The sequence below is a fragment of the Sinocyclocheilus rhinocerous genome, unplaced genomic scaffold (assembly GCF_001515625.1).
Source record: "Sinocyclocheilus rhinocerous isolate Xijiao unplaced genomic scaffold, SAMN03320098_v1.1 scaffold2912, whole genome shotgun sequence".
Classification (NCBI taxonomy): Eukaryota; Metazoa; Chordata; class Actinopteri; order Cypriniformes; family Cyprinidae; genus Sinocyclocheilus; species Sinocyclocheilus rhinocerous.
Window position 1 is genome coordinate 220373 of NW_015645522.1, and position 16829 is coordinate 237201.

At 33.9% G+C, this 16829-nt stretch overlaps 1 protein-coding gene across 1 annotated transcript in view; it reads left to right on the forward strand.

Moving 5' to 3' along the window:
* The window catches only part of LOC107706059 (guanylate cyclase soluble subunit alpha-2-like), a 40296-nt gene that overhangs the window by 3336 nt on the left and 20131 nt on the right, over positions 1-16829 (forward strand). Inside the window, exons 3-5 of the mRNA XM_016509626.1 lie at positions 3984-4045; positions 5404-5519; positions 7300-8120. Of these exons, the coding sequence (XP_016365112.1) occupies positions 3984-4045; positions 5404-5519; positions 7300-8120 (999 nt within the window). The remainder of the gene's footprint in view (positions 1-3983; positions 4046-5403; positions 5520-7299; positions 8121-16829) is intronic.

Sequence of the window (16829 nt, forward strand, 5' to 3'; positions counted from 1 at the left end):
GTGTGTGTGTGTGTGTATATATATATATATATATATATATATATTAAAATCAAAGATGATATATGTTTGTGTATAGATCGATGGATATATGGTGTGTAGGATATTTTAAGGCATAAAGCACATGTTTTCCTGTTAAAAAAATAAAAATTATACAATAGACTTGTAGTATAGATAAATAGATGGATTGGTGGTATCTATCTATCTATCTATCTATCTATCTATCTAGGGTTGAGATAGATAGAGAAGGGTTGAGAATATATATGAACTATCACCAGCGAAATACCTCCACTCTCTCTAACCATTTACACCAGTATTACTAGTCTAGATGCAGTTAGTGTACTGATGATGATGATGGATTTGACTCGGTGCGTGAGAGCGGATTATACGGCTCATAAATCTCCTCCGAACAGCAGAACCGGTGGCAGTGCAGATGTCTGAGAGCCCGATCCCTCACACCGTCTTACATTCATAGAGTGTGTGTTTGTGTGCGTGTGAATGGAGAATCAATGTAGAGCATGCTGTGGTTGTTCAGGCCCTACTGTGTGTGTGTGTGTCAGCATGTATACATATTCATCATGTGTAGAGCAGAAGAGTGTGCGTGTGAAAGGGCAGGATAACCTCTCGGTACACTGGTCCCTGGTGCGTTTTGTCTCAAAGAAACACACACACTGTACCGCAGAGCCGCGATAGCATATGCATCTCTGCATCAGAATGTTCTTGTCCTGAGATTCACTCCAGTGGATTTACTGTGTGTGTCTGTGTGTGTGTGTGTGTTGTACTAGGCACTTGACAATGTGGTTCATAGCAAACCAACTGCTCCAATGGCATAAATCCACAATGTGTGTGTGTGTGTGTGTGTTTTAGCTTATATGTTTCTATGTAAGATTATAAGATTATATGTAAAACACTCAGACCAGCTGAATACTGACATAAATCCATGTTTTTTTTATGCACTGGTCAGTTTTGAGATTTTTGCGTATTTTGCTTCCTTAACATGTCTTCTTTCAGACTAGCGTAAAGAAAACATCCAAAACACACATTTAAGTGTTTATTGTATTACACTTTATCTGTTTGCATCTGTAGATTTCAATTACAATACACATCTTTACATGCATGTAAATTCTCTCTTAAAACTTTAATGTTGAATAAAAAAACGTTAACATTTTACAATAAGCTTTCACTTGTTAACATTAGTTAATGACATCAGTTAACATGAACTAACAATTAAAAAAACTTCTAAAGCATGTAGTTACAGTTAATTCCAACATTTACAAAAATATTAATAAAATCAAACGTTGGATTGGTTAATATTTAATGGACCTGAGCTGACATGAGCAAACACTACTGTTAACTAATGAAACCTTGCTGTAAAATATTACCATTTTTTGTCAACTACAGTGTTATGTACACTAAAATAAATTTGGTGTAAAAACAACTTTCATTTCTCAAATTGCTAGTAAATTTCACAATTAATTACAAAGAAATGGCACGTAACATTTAATTATGCATGATATTTTGAAGGAGAATGACTGAAATTGTATTTTCATGAATCCAGTAAAAAAATTACTTAACTTCAATTTTTGTTTACTGTGTACACCAAAAAAAAAATTTCTCACTCAGAAATTACGAGTAAATTTTACATTTAATTACAAAGAAACAGCAAAACACAATTAGCCTAAACAACATTTTGAAGTAGAAAGACTGAAATAGTATTCTTGTAAAACATACTCCAGTAATCTGTTTTATTTACAACTTTGAAAAATATTATTTATATTTATTTATGTATGTATTTATTTATTTACAGTGCAAGACAGGTTGTTTAACTATGACATCAGCATCGTCTGATCATCAGTATTTTCTGTAGTTTTCACTCACAGCAGCGGATTATGTTTGCATGTCAGTTATATTTGGGGATTAGACAAAACAAGTGTTCACTGAACGCACACTAACACGCTCTTTAGAAGATAACATTGATCCTTTGTTTTGTGTGTGTGTGTGTGTGACAGAGATTTACACTGAGTTTATAGAGCTCTGCAAACAATAAAAAACTCTGTTGCAGAAGCTAGCCAACTGCCTACATAGACAACCTTTTAGACAACATATACTCCTCCTGATGCAAAGACTGATCCCAAAGTGACTTCATGATGCTTTCTATAACTAGTTTAAGTCGAAATCTAAGATATTGTTGCATGAAGGCAATCCCAACATGCATTGCAGCAATGCTTTTGAAAGAGGTCTTATTTGATCAAACATACAGTAAAAACAGTAATATTGTGAAATATTATTACAATTTCAAATAACTGTTTTCTACTTGAATATATATTAAAATGTAATTTATTTCTGTGAACAAAGCTGTATTTTCAGCATCATTACTCCAGTCTTCAGCGTCACATGATCTTCAGAAATCATTCTAATATGCTGATTTGCTGCTCAAGAAACATTTCTGATTATTATTCATGCAGTTTTGTCATTCAGTCATCTTTTGTGGAAACTGTGATGCATTTTATTTTTCAAGATTCGTTGATGAATAGAAGGTTCAAAACAACAGCATTTATTTGAAATAGAAATCTTTTGGAACATTATAAATGGCTTTATTGATCATTTAATGCATCCTTGCTGAATAATAGAAATAATTTCAGATTACCACACAAAGCATGAAGAAAATGAAGCCACTTTAAAGACCAGAAAGATTTTTTGCACTGTGGTATTATTTTCACAACAATCAAGGTAATTTGCCCTCACCTTCTCATTACCATAATGCGTTTGATTATAATTATTTTAGTATAAATCAGATTTAATTTCTCCAGAGAGAGAGAGACTGCTGTGAGATCACTAAAGCAGATTTGGCCAGGTAAAGCTGGATTTGAGCTATTAAGAGCTTTCCTGAAATGAGGAGGATTTTGATTGGAATATTGTTGCCGTGGTAGCGTGATAAAGGCAGTTGATTGGATAAGGCTTAAGGGTGTATTCTATTACAGGTAGATCAGCACTGTAAATCCCTTTAAAAAGCGCCAAATCACACAAACACGGCACAAACAGACAAATCCAATAGAGACTATCGGATTACCATCACCTTTTACTCCATTCAAGTAATGGAGAACTTAGTTTAATTAGTTAGAACTTAAACTGCAGCTCTGTGCAATTTATTACTGAAAAAAAGTGGCGTAGAAACAATTTTCAGAATCAGAAATTGCTAGTAAATTTCACAATTACAAAGAAATGGTAAGTAACACATTGAAACAGTAAAGTAGTATGTTCTTGTTAAATATAGTACTCCAGTTATTTTTGTTTTACTTACAACTTCGAAAAAAATAAATTTTTACAGTAATTTTTAATAGGCTATGTGCAGCCAAAGAATCAGGCATCAATGAATTTCCATTGAGAAAATACTTGTTTTGTTTTTTTAAGCAACTGCATGTATTTTATTTTATTTTTTGTATTTTTGTGACTTTGGAGCCCCCTACGGTTAAGCGAGTGGAATCCACTGTCGTAAATATAGGCCTACCACTGTCGTAATTACAGCGGTTGTACCATAGACTGTATAAAAACATGGACGTAGTGTCCGTGACGTCACCCGTAGATTTCCGAAGAGCGTTTTTGAAGCTTAAAGTGGGCGGAGCCGGCCGTCGCCATCTACACGTGCATTTGTTATTGCCATAAACCAATCCGTTCTTTTCGCGGAATTTCGTACCCGCTCGTCAAACTTACACACTCCCAGAAAAGATATTTGGGGAAGAGTGGGAAAGTTTTGAAACTGAAATTTCAGTTAAAAAAAAAAATACATACAGTTGCTTTAACTTTTGATTTTGTTGTGTCTGGTGTCTTTTGAATCCGTTTAAATTAGATCCCGCCAAAGGAGCTCTCCAAGCAGAGCAGTGTTTGGACAAGTGCGATGAGAATGCTGTTGTTTACCAGTTAAATCGTTTCTTACTCGTGAATCTGTGTCGAGCAACTTCTGACTGCATTGTTATTCTTCTTTTTAGACCCAGACAATTCAGCTGGCCCTGCAGAGAACAGTGGAGTTTTACAGACAGAGGGACATAAGGTACATCCATAATGTCTTGGAGAAATTAGACATCATTTATGTCTCAGTTGTTTCTCCTAGACAGTAGCCTATTGAGAAAATAGTTTCAGATCTCAACAACATCTCAAATTATACCAACACTAAAGTCTGCAATCAAAAAGACAGAAGTCTAAATATGAACTCAGATGTATAACCACCTTATTTGTCCTGAATGTGCGGGTCTTCCGGTCTCATTCCATTCAGTTATTTGACCTGTAGAAAAACTGTTATGCTGCTTGATATTGCAAATTGGTATTTGTTATCATATAATTTTAATGTATTTTGTAGTGTAGTTTTACTCTTTATTGCACACTGTTATTCTAGTCATATCTGTAGCGAATGAATCGGAAGTGTCGCACATTCACAGGACATTGTTTACCTCTTCATTGCAAGATAAGGTGGATGCTCTTACAATGCTATATTTTGACACCAAATTCACATTTAAAACGAATTTAATTTCCTGTGATGCAAAAATAATAAAACAAAGTAACCAATTTTGAACACTAGATCTAATTATATCATTTCAACGTTTTAGGTTTTTGTCAAAAGTTGTTGTTTTTGTAAAATGTGTGTTGTTTTCTTTACAATAAATGAGAATACGTTTTGAAATTTTGTACAAATGTGATGACACGCATTATATACTATATAAAGCAAATCTCACCTGACTATTTAAAAAAAAATTTTTTTTTAGCTCAAATCGTATGTATTATTGTTGGACAGTTTTTCATTTAAAGTTGAATATAAAAGTATTTCTAAATGTATCCTCATACAATACACTCATGTAAAATGATACGATATAGCAAATATCAACTGCCTGATTTTTTTTGTCTCAAAATGTAACTATACTATCATCTAGCTCTTTATGTAAAGTTAGATGTATAAGCATGTCCAACTTTATCTGCATGCATACAGTATGTTTACGCACAGCGATATATACTATATAGTAACTATATTATTATCACCCAGCTCCAATCTGCTAAATGTGACTAAAAGATTTTAAGATATGAATATGTTAAAAATGTTAACATCATGATTTTCTGTTTTGAAGCATTGTGTATTGTGAAAAATGCTATACAAATAAATTTGACTTGACTTGACATGCAAACATTTAGAAGTGAGACTTAAGAGTCCAAATACTTTTTTAGGTTTCATTTATTTCTATTTTTATTCATCCATAGGAAGTTGAACTGCAAATTTAAATGGATGAAATTAAGACCTTCAGTTCTCCTCAGATATGAAGGAGGAACCTCTAAGCTATAATATTTTCTTTTAAAATTTTGGTTACCCTTTTATCTACTCACACCCTGGTAAATGTTAATCAAACTCTCTTTCTCTTGCAGTGGACAAGCATTTGTACGAAGCTTGTCAGATGAGCAGAAGTGTTTGTTTGAGAACTCGCGCTGTGACAGCCAGACAGACATCTCAGGAATACTGAAATACACAGCAACTATTTTAGGTAAGTACAAACTAGGGCTGCTCAATCAATCGAAGAAATCAAAATCACAATATGACCGTGTGCAATTATTAAACCTTAAAATGCTGCAGTTTAATTTAATAAATACAGTGTATGTCATGCATGCCTCAGAGTAATATTCTGTATGTACTTTGCATACGCAAGCATGCATGGGAATTTTTATGTTGTTTCAGTATTTGAATTTTGACTTTTGTCTGCAAAGTGGTTCACTTTTAGCATGCAATGACAACATAAAGTGCATCATTTTGCATCATAAATGCAATATTTCTCATGATTTTTGACCAAATCATGCAGCTGTAGTGCGCACACACACGGAACGGCAAAACTTTGACCTCAATACACACTCACTGACACTTTCCTAAAAACTCCCTCCATTGCTGCAGTCTCCATTCCCGAGCTGTTGCTAAGATACTAACTCTGCCATCCCTAACGAGAACACATTTAAAAATAAACCGCAATGAGCCATTTGAACTGAGCCCTGCCCAGCTAAACCTGCTGCGCATCTCGCGTTTATGCAGCAGAGCCGCAGAGTTTCACGACACGCTTGTGCTGCAGCGATTGATTATTTTGGTAATCGATGGTTTCGCCGGGGGCCAGACCTTTAAACTTTCCATCTTTATGTAAAAGCATGTTTATAAACCAGATAGTTCTGCTAAATACAGATCGCATGAGTCTTGTTCATTTCGATGTAAATGTCAGTAATAATCTGTGACTGTATGTTACATGTTAAATGCAATGCTGCTACGTTTATTAAAGCAATAATCCACTCGACAACATGCTATATTACCTCTCAAGTGCTGCATTGCTTTTACTCAAAGGTTACTGCATAATACAAATATTAATTCATTTAAATATAGGCTACACCACTGTTCAAATGTTTGGGGTTGGTCAAATTTAATATAAAAATAAAAAGAAGTCCTCTTATGAAGTCTCTTAAGCTTGTTTCTACTATGGAAAACATTTTTTAAAAGATAATTGCGACTTTTTATCTCTCACTTCTGACACACTTTTTTTTATCTCACACTTCTGCAATTGTGAGTTTACATCTCGCAATTCAGAATTTTTTTTCCTCTAAAGTTTATATCTCGCAGTTCTGATTTTTTTTTTATTCCACCACGGAAATGACAACTTTTTGTCACAATTCAGACTTTTTTCCTCGCATTTGCAAGTTTACATCTAACAGTTGAGTTTCTATTTTAGAATTATGAATTCAGAATTGCAAGAACAAAAGTCAGAATTGTTAGATAAAAAGTTGCAATTACATTTTTATGTTTTTTTAAATCCAATAATAGAAACAAGCTTCCATACTTCTGCTCACCAAGGATTCATTTATTTGATCAAAAATACAGTCAAAACAGTAAAGTTATGATATATTATTACACATGATATTAATATGCTGATTTGCTGCTGAAGAAACATTTCTGATTATTATCAGTGTTGAAAACGGTTGTGCTGCTCAGTATTTTTGTGGAAACTGATACATTTTATTTTTCAGGATTCTTTGATGAATAGAAAGTTCAAAAGAACTTTTGTATATTTATAAATGTCTTTACCGTCACTTATGATCAATTTAATGCATCCTTGTTGAACAAAAATTTCTTTAAAAATATATGAATAATTTAACAAATAATTAAATTATAATGTATTATTATTATTAGTGTTAATTATTTCTTTTTAAAAATCTATTTTGAACAGTAATGTATTTTTTTTAAATTAAAAGATTATTAAGCAAATTGATAATTTTTTGCATTATTTTTCACAGGCGTGGACTTTGCCGACATCCGTGGCCGATTTGGGGAGGAATTCTTCGGTTTGTGTCTGGAAGAGAACGAGAGGGTTCTGCGAGCTCTCGGAGGAAACCTGCAGGACTTCTTCAACGGTTTCGACGCACTTCTAGAACACATCAGAACGTCCTGCGGCCGCCGAGCATCGTCCGAGGCTCCTTCTTTCCTATGCAAAGACGCTCCTCAGGAGAGCGAAGAGACGAACGCGGAGAGCGACGTGGGACGGACTCTCCTCCTCCACTGCTTCAACCCCGATCCTACTGTGGGCGTGGCCATGCCGGGCTTAATCCGGGCCGCCGCCCGTCGCATCTACCAATCGGACGTTTCAGTGGAGGAAGCTCCTCCCACGTGGCTGCACACGGCCAATGAGGACGGCGAGCTCTCGACGGACTCCTCCCCCTCTTCATCCCCATCTCCGCCCTCGTCTTCATCTCCTGCCTGTTTGTCCTTCCTCATTCGAGAGGTTCGGACTCAACCCTCATCCTCATCGTCGCACACCGCCGCCGCATCTCGCCAGCTGTCGCGCTCGCCGCTGGATTTGCGCATCGGTCTGAGCACGTTTTGTCGGGCCTTTCCCTTTCACCTGGTTCTGGGACCCAACATGGAGGTCCTGCAGGTCGGGGAGGGGCTTCGGAAACAGGCCAAGAGCGACCCGCACCGGACGCTCACCTTCAGCAACAGCTTTGAGCTGGTTTCTCCCAGAATCCCCTGCTCCTTCCAGAACATCCTGCTCCGGCTGTCCACGCCGTTCACCATTCGTACACGACCTGACGGGTCGGCACTCGACAGCAGAGAGAAGGTAAGAGAAGTAGTTTGGTAAATGATGTGAATTTGTGTTTGTTTAGGTGCGAAACATGCTCTTATTAAAGGGGTCTTTGTGTTAAAGGTTATTGTGTATTGTTTTGTGTTTTGTGTTCATATTGCAATAATATCGTATCGTGAGATTTTTATATCGTTACATCCCTAGTTTACGTGGTTTAAGGTAAAAAAAAAACTTACATTATTGTAGCTCCTCTCGCTTTCTGAAGCGCGTCGATTTTTACAAAGCTCATCATTCTGAAAAGTGTGGTGTGCTCTGATTGGCCAGCTATCCAGTGCGTTGTGATTGGTCGAAACAATCAAGCGTGTGACAGAAATGTTACACCCTTACCATATATGGAAACACACAGTGCCTTCACGACATGGCGGCGGCAGCAACAATACTACAGCGAGAATAAAAGTTACGCCTGCTTTCTTTGCGTGAACGTTTGGGCGGCGTTATGCAAATCTTCCCACATAGTGATGTAGATATGTGGGGGCGTGTTAGAACGAGCCGTTTTAGGTAGGTGTGGCTGACTCTTAACTTTTATAAAGAATATCTCTTTGGATTTGAGACTTTAGTCTTTGCAACTTTAGGGATCTTATCTATTCACGAACAGCTTGTAACACTCCAAAGAGAAAGGGAAACTTGAAATCGCATCATATGACCCCTTTAACTCAACAGCATGTGCTGCCCAATGCTTTCAGCTCAACAACTGTCCAGCTATGCTATTACACCCCAAGTCTAGGGAACAAGAAGGGCATAATAGAAATAGGATTGGTGATGGATTCCCAAACAAATTAAAGAAGAAATCGGTCAGGAACCAAACAAGCACACCATTTACTTAAAACAAAAACTGTTATGATTAGTAAAGGAGAACAAGAGGGAAAGAAAGAAACAGAGCAGTACAATACAACAAAAGGAAATACCAACAGAAACGCTCGTAACATATGCTAATTGAAGCTGCGTCATATTTTAGTCAGCAATAATTTGACCAAATACATGTTTTGTTTTGTTTTTAACTCTGATTCAGACTGTTTTGCAACCCGCTTGAACTAAAAAATGATTCATTCAGAATTTGTGAAAAAAAAAAAAACAATTATTGAAATAAAGCTTAAAAAAAAAAGAATATAGTAATTTTTGAAATGTTACCTTGGCAACTAAAATAAGTTTTAAGTTGAAGCACTAAAACTACTTGAAATATTTAAATGCATTTTTGTTAATTGAAATAAAGATAAAATATCAATATTATAAAAACTTTAAACTAAAAGTAAATTTTCTGAAATGTAGCTATGGCAACTAACTGAATTAAGTTTTAAATGACTAAAATTGCTAACTTAAAATATTTATGAAATTAAACTATTTAGAAATATTTGTGTTTCTCTAGGTCTGAAACACCCCTTTGTTTCTCATTTTTTGTTAACCCAACAACACTGAGCTAATTTAAGATTTAAAGGCGTATTTATCACAAGTCAGCTGTAATTTGAAAAAATACATGATTTTCATGAATTCAGACTATTTTGCAATCTGTTTGAGTGATCCATTACATTGAACCGACTCCAAAAGGATTCATTCACAATTTGGGCCTCTTAAATAAATTAGAAATAGCTTTATTAAATGGTAGAAAAAAAAAAAATTGTAAAATAGCTTTAATAGTTGTGTCTTATGCCACTTTCAAGTCCTTCTGGGAATTTCTTTTACTGTCCACTTTTATTGTTAACGAAAATATTAAAAACATTTTTTGTGAATTGAAATAAAGCTGACATAAAATATAAATATTGAAAGCTGAAAAACTTAAATGTAAATTTTAAGATAACTGAAATAAGTTGAAGTTGAAGTACTAAAATTACAAACTGGGAAAAAAATGTAAACAAATAAAAAAATTTAAAAAAAGACAAAAGCGCATAAAAATACCCAAAATTAAACTAAAATTAAAATGAAAATGTGATGTTTTTTAGCACTGGTGCAACAAAATATATATCAAAGTCAACTCTCATGAAACAGTGAAAATGCATTAAAGCTAATTAACATTTACAGTGACCCATATGTAGATCAGCTTCCTTCATAATCCTTTAATTGGCTGGAAGAAAATCCCAGGTCTCCCACTAATAATTACAACACTGTGGTGGTGTTCGTGTCCGCTCGTCTCATAAATACAATCGTCCTGACATGACTTGAAGGCAGCGTTAAACAGTGGGAATGTGTCCTAATTACAGAGTTTGCCATCACTGAAAGCTGTTGCCAAACCTGCAGGATTATTTCCTAAATCTGCGCAGATTATTATGAAATGATTTGGACAGAGATGCAGTTTATGTCCTGATGTGGTTCACCCCGGAGAGGAGCTTTACCAAACACACACACAGGGTTTTACAGACACCACCTGCCTTAATGAAACGAGAAGATTTGGTTTGTGTGTTTAGGCTCAGCGCTGGCAACCGGAAGGTCGCTGGTTCGAATCCCATGAGGAGGAGTAGTTTGTAAAGCTTTTAATATAGATGTACGTAATACATCTGCACTGCAAACGCAAATATTTAAACATGTAAAAAAATCGTGTTGATTTGTCAACAGTGAATCTTTATTGAAGAATTTCTTTGCAATCCCTATGGAGAAAATGAATGGGAACCCAGATTGGTTTTGCTTCAAAACCCAGATTTAAGTGTTATTGAATCAAAAACATTCAAATGTAATTATAAATAAATAATATTCAATAATATACAAAGTTGACAAAATTTTATTTTAGTATCCCTGAGATACTATTATAGTTTTTATTAATATTTTTCATTAGTTTTTATTTTTATATTTTCTGTTTTCATTAAATTTTTAGTTGTTTTAGTGGTTTTGTTTTGTTTTAAAATTATTTTTAAAATGACTTATTTATTATTTTTATTAATATTTTGGATTAATTTTTATTTTCTGCTTTCTTTTTAATTTTAGGTATATTGAATTGAAGTCTTTGTAGTTTTGTTGTTTGTTTTTGTCTTTTTATTTCTCTATAGTTTGAATTATTTTTTATTTAATTTTTTTTGTATGTCAAAGTTAAACTAAATTTAAAAAAAAGAGAGAAATGTTGCCTTGGCAATTACCTGAAATTATAACCTTTTTTTTTTCTTTCTTTAATCAGAACCTGGATTTCTGGATTTATTGAAATCCTTAAAAATTATTAATATTTCCATGAACTTAATAGAATATGCAATAATATACAAAATGTATAACTTGACAGGCTGAACAGGGAAATTGACAATATTCGTTTAATTTTATTTTATTTCAGCCTTTTTTCCATATAGGAGTCAAAAATACGATACAAAATTATGAAAGTACTGGATACATTCAATTCAGCAACATTTTTCAACAAATCCTGTCTTTTTATTGTGCTATCCTAACTATGCATTTTCATAACTGGTTGCATTGTATTATTCTCATTTCGCATTTTTCCTGCTGTCACATCAGAGCTGAAACTCTTTGCTCAGTGATGAATTTGAGAGTTTGGTCTCGGTTCCACGTCATTTAGCAGCAGCTTGTATTTTTACCCAGAGTAAGTTGCAGGGTGCTGATGGCAGGAACAGGCCGTCCCGCCGGAGACATTAGTGCCTCGCTCTGGGGTACAGTGGTGATTGTGTTTGGAGAAACTTAGGAACAAAGCACTTTTCTTCAAGCTGTGTGTGTGTGTGTGTGTGTCCTGAAGCTGCTTACTGGACTGAGGATGATAAATGTGAACAAATATGAATAAACAGCATAACACCGTGTCAGCACTAAAAGAGCGTGATGCAATGCGACAAAAATAGATTATAATCAACGGTGTGGACAGCTGCATTCATTATCATGGGAGTGCTCTAGTTTTGTTTTATCACATCACATTGCATTTCTCAGTGTTAATGTAATAGTATTATTAATGCTATTTTATGTTTTATATTTTTATTGTGCAATAATATTAATTAAAAAAATTAATTCGTTTTTATTTTAATTTAAGTTTTAGTAGTTTTGTTGTGTGGTTATGTATTTTTTTTATTTCTCTATATTTGTATTATTTTTTATTTATTTAACTATTTATGTATTTATTTCATTATTTATTTATTGTTTCAGTACATCAAGGTAAACTAAATGAAAATGAGAAATGTTGCCTTGGCAATTACCTGAAATACAACAAGTGTTTTATTTATTTATTTATAATTATTGAATTATTTCAATTATATTTTATTTCAGTTAATGTGATTTTATTTAAAATAAGAACAATTTTTATGGTCTTATATTTTGACAAGTGTAAGTATAATTACCCTGGTATGATGCAACAAAAACTAAATCTGTCTTAAATCATGTTTAAGAACAGAAATAATGCTAAATCTAAATTCACTGTACGTAAAAATACTACATAAAAGGTGCCCATATTATTTCTGAATTGTGCATCTCTGCTTCCATTTTCAATTAATATTGACCAAGATTAATTCAGATCAGTGTTATTTTAGTATTATTTATATACTGTTATAGTTTCTTATTGATATTTTGCATTGTAATATTTTGCAGTTCATTTAGTTTAAGTTTTTGCAATTTTGTTTTGTGCTTATGTAATTTAAATGTTTGTTCTTTTTAAATATTACAATTTAGGTATACTTTATTAATGACTTCATTTAATATCCCTGTATCTGATTTTTATTTCAGTTTTAGTTTATTATTTTTTTCCAGTTTTTTTTTTTATTTGAGTGGTTCTACTTATCTACTAGCTTTCTTTTAATTAACAAAAATATTTAAAATTTAAATATTAAGTATTGATATCATTAAAATAGTCATTTATATTAAATATAAATTAAAATATAAAAAATGTTTTTATTAGTTTTTTTTTATGTTGAAAACTTTGTTTTGGTTTTAGTTAACTTAGTAACCCTGATGCAGACACAAACTGTACTGTAAGTGACCGTGAGGTCAAATGAAAAAAGTCAGTTATATTAAATATAAATCAAAATATATATATATATATTAAATTGGTTTTTGTTTTTTTGTTACTATTGCATTTTTGTCACCCAGCCCAGGTGACAAAAACGCAATAGTAACATAATGCATTGCTTTCCAATTAACCATTTTTATGGAGTAACGCAATATTGTAATGCATTACTTTTAAAAGTAACTTTCTCACACACTGGTGATAGAACTTGTGTTCAGTGTTTACTCAGAAGTATGAATTGTAACGCTCTCGCTCTGATTAGCACCTCGTCGCGCTCTGGAGTGCAAATGTCTTTTTAAAGCTCTCCTCTTCAGCCCTCGTTCTCTTTAATCTGTTGTTCTTTGAAGGATGGTGTCGTCAGATCTGATGTGTGTAAACGTGTTTTAGTGTGTCACAGAAAGCCGTTTGTTGTCTTGTCATGTAAAACGCAGCTACATTTGAAAGCTCCGAATCAAGGTGGCTTTGCTAACGGAGAAGATAAATAATTAAACAGAGGAACAGATGATGAAATGAAAGTCAGGTGTCAATGGCAGAAGCGTGTCTGATCTCTGCGCCTGTAGAGAGACAAACTGATTGAGAATTGATCTCAAAAAATCTCCATCACTAGACTAGCAGTGTCTTTATTAGTGTTATGAGAAAATTGTTGAATCACTCAACAGATTTCACAGCCAAAACAAGAGCTTGTTTGTTGTGAATATTATTTTATTAATCAACGTAATGAAGTGTGCTACCATCTATTTTTTCATCCATCCATCCGTCTGTCTATCCAGCTGTCCGTCTATCATACTTTCTTTTTCCATCCATCCATTCTTACATCCATCCATCCATTTTTCATTCTATCGTTCCATCCATCCATCATCTATTTTTCGTTCTATCATTCCATCCATCCATCCATCCATCTATGCATTCTTCTATCATTCCATCTGTCCATAGATCCATCCATCATTCGTTCGATCATTCCATTCGCCCATCCATTCATCCATTCATCTATCTATCAATCCGTCCATTCATCCATCCATCATTCATTCTATCCTTCCATCCATCCATCGTCTATTGTTTTATCATTCCATCCATCCATTGATCCATCCATCCAATGTTCATTCTCTAGTTCCATTCATCCATCCATTTATCCATCCTTTGTTATAACATCTATCATTCCATCTACCCATCCATTCCTGCATTATCAAATCCGACCCTCTATCCAACAAAACCCTCTGTTAGCTTAGATAATTTAGAAGTTTCATCTGGTCTTGTTGAGATATATAGTTGAGTATCATCAGCATAACAGTGGAAACTAATCCCGTATTTTCTAATAATATTACCAAGGGGTTCTTCATAGAGATCATTTTTTTTGCAGGAAGGAGCATAGTTGAGCAGACACAACTTGTATTGTAAAAGCGAAAATTTCATTTCATTTTAATCTACTTCATTAAACTCAAGCTGCAAATACAGTTTAAATACAGGATTTTAAAAGTCATTCTAGATTCAATTCTGAATGATGCACAGCCGTACTCCGGAGCTTTTAGTGAGTTTCAACAAATAGAAAGGGACAGATATGGACTGCTGTAGAGAGAGAGAGAGATTTTCATCTTATGTTCTGCTTGTGTTCACATCTTTAGATCCGACTTATGATGAAGATATGTAGAGTGATCGATCCTGAACGGTTTGTTTCTGTGAAGCCAGAGGAAGCATATGTCTGTATCTCAGAGCTGATTATGTATTTATTGTATCGTTCTATAAACAGTTCCTCCGCAGTGAAGCTTGAACTCTAGCCAGGACGGTTCCTGCAGGATTCTGCTGTGCTCAAACTCCCTCGTCGCAGGAGGGAGAGATCAGCAGCTGCTTCACTCAGACCTTCAGTGTTTGTGCTGTAATGGGTTTGTTACTCTGTGGAGTGAAATCATTAAACAGTCTTGCTACTTTTGCATGTAAAAATCTACACCTTAATCGCAAACCGTCTGCATTTCCACTTAATCTGTGTCATGCATTTTAAATTCCTAATTTGTATGTAAATCGGAGTTACATGGATTGTGCCTTATTTACTAAAGTCGGCTGGCGTGTTTGATTTGTGCTGTTCCAGCGGTTAGGGGTTATGCAGTAAGTTATGGTTCAGTACAGTGGTTAGTATTTACTCTGAGTGTGGGTTGTGGTTAGTACTGTGGTTAGTAAAGACAGCAGTTTAGTATGTGTTCAGTATCTCTAACCTAGTATCCTTATAAAATCACTAAATTGTTGCAGCATGTCAGTGTGAAACTAGAACTAGGTCAACCTTGATAAGTGTTATAGTAGTAGTATTTATATACTGTTATTGTATTTATTAATAGTTTGAATTAGCTTTTATTTTTATATACTCCATTTTAATTTTAATTTATGTTTCAGTAATTTTGTGCTTTTTTTCAATGTTTCTATTCAGTATTGTTTTAGTATAATTGAGATCCTATAATAGGTTTATTTAATATTTTGAGTTTTCGTTTTCAATTTTGTTTTCTTTTTAAATGTAATTAATGTTTTAGTTATTTTTTTTTATAGGTTTTTTGTTGTCTAAATAGTTCTCTTTTTTCAGTTTTAGTTTTTTAGTACATCAAGGTAAACTAAATGAAAATTAGAAATGTTGCCTTGGCAACTAGCTAAAATAAAAAAAAGTTTAGGTTTTTTAGATTTTATTTTGTTTCAGTTAACATTTATTTAGATTTTATTTCATTTTTATTTTACATATTATTTTACATTTTTTAAAATTTAATTTTACTTTATTTTTAGTTAACCCTGTTTCTGTTTAGCTTTATTTTTGTAAAGTTTTGGTTTCAGTAATCTTACATATTACATATAGTTACATATACACACATTACATATAGTAATCAAACATTTATTTCATTTTTTTTCTTTTTCTTTCATCTAATATTTTGTTTTATTTCAGCTTTATTTCAATTAACACATTTTTTAATAGTTTTACTTAACAATAACAATATTAATCATGATATTTATATACAAGTGTGTCTAATACAAACACCCACACACACACACATGCATCAGGCATTTAGAGGTGTGTCAATGTGAATTGGAAATGTACTAATTTACAAGGTTGCCATGGAGACCTCTAAGAGATTCACACATGTGTGTGTATAGACATGAACACTTGAAACATGAAAGCAAAACTGTATGGTATACAAGTATGTGCATCTGCTGGATGATTGTGCAAAGGGTCGGGTTCACAGTCCTGTTATCGCCATAGAAACAGGGAAGTTTCAGAGTGATGAGACTGAGTACAGAAATGTACAGTGTCTCTCTCTCTCACTCACTCACTCACTCACTCACTCACTCACTCACACACACACACACACACAGCCCAGTCTTGCATCACACTGCATTATTTAAGCAGAACTCTCCATCTCTGCATAATACATCTATACAGCCGGGACCAAGGCGAGGAAACACACACACGCATTTTTGTAAATATACACACACTTCATTGTAATGAACTTTCTGTTCACACCTGAACTTCTTTTTCCTTCATCAGAGCGTGTGAACAAGCAGTGACAGTGACAGAAGACAGTGTGTGAATTCGATATCTCTGTCCTGTTACGTAACGAGCCGCAGGCCGTGATGAGCGCAAGCTTTGCAGTGTCCTGTGAAAGAAGTTTAAGTTCAAGTACTAAAATGACTAAAACTATAACTGAAATAAAAATAAATTAAAGCTGGTAATGTTTGTGTGTGCGTATATATATATATATACAGGTGCATCGCATGAAAAAGTGTTCATTTTGTTTGGTAACTTATCA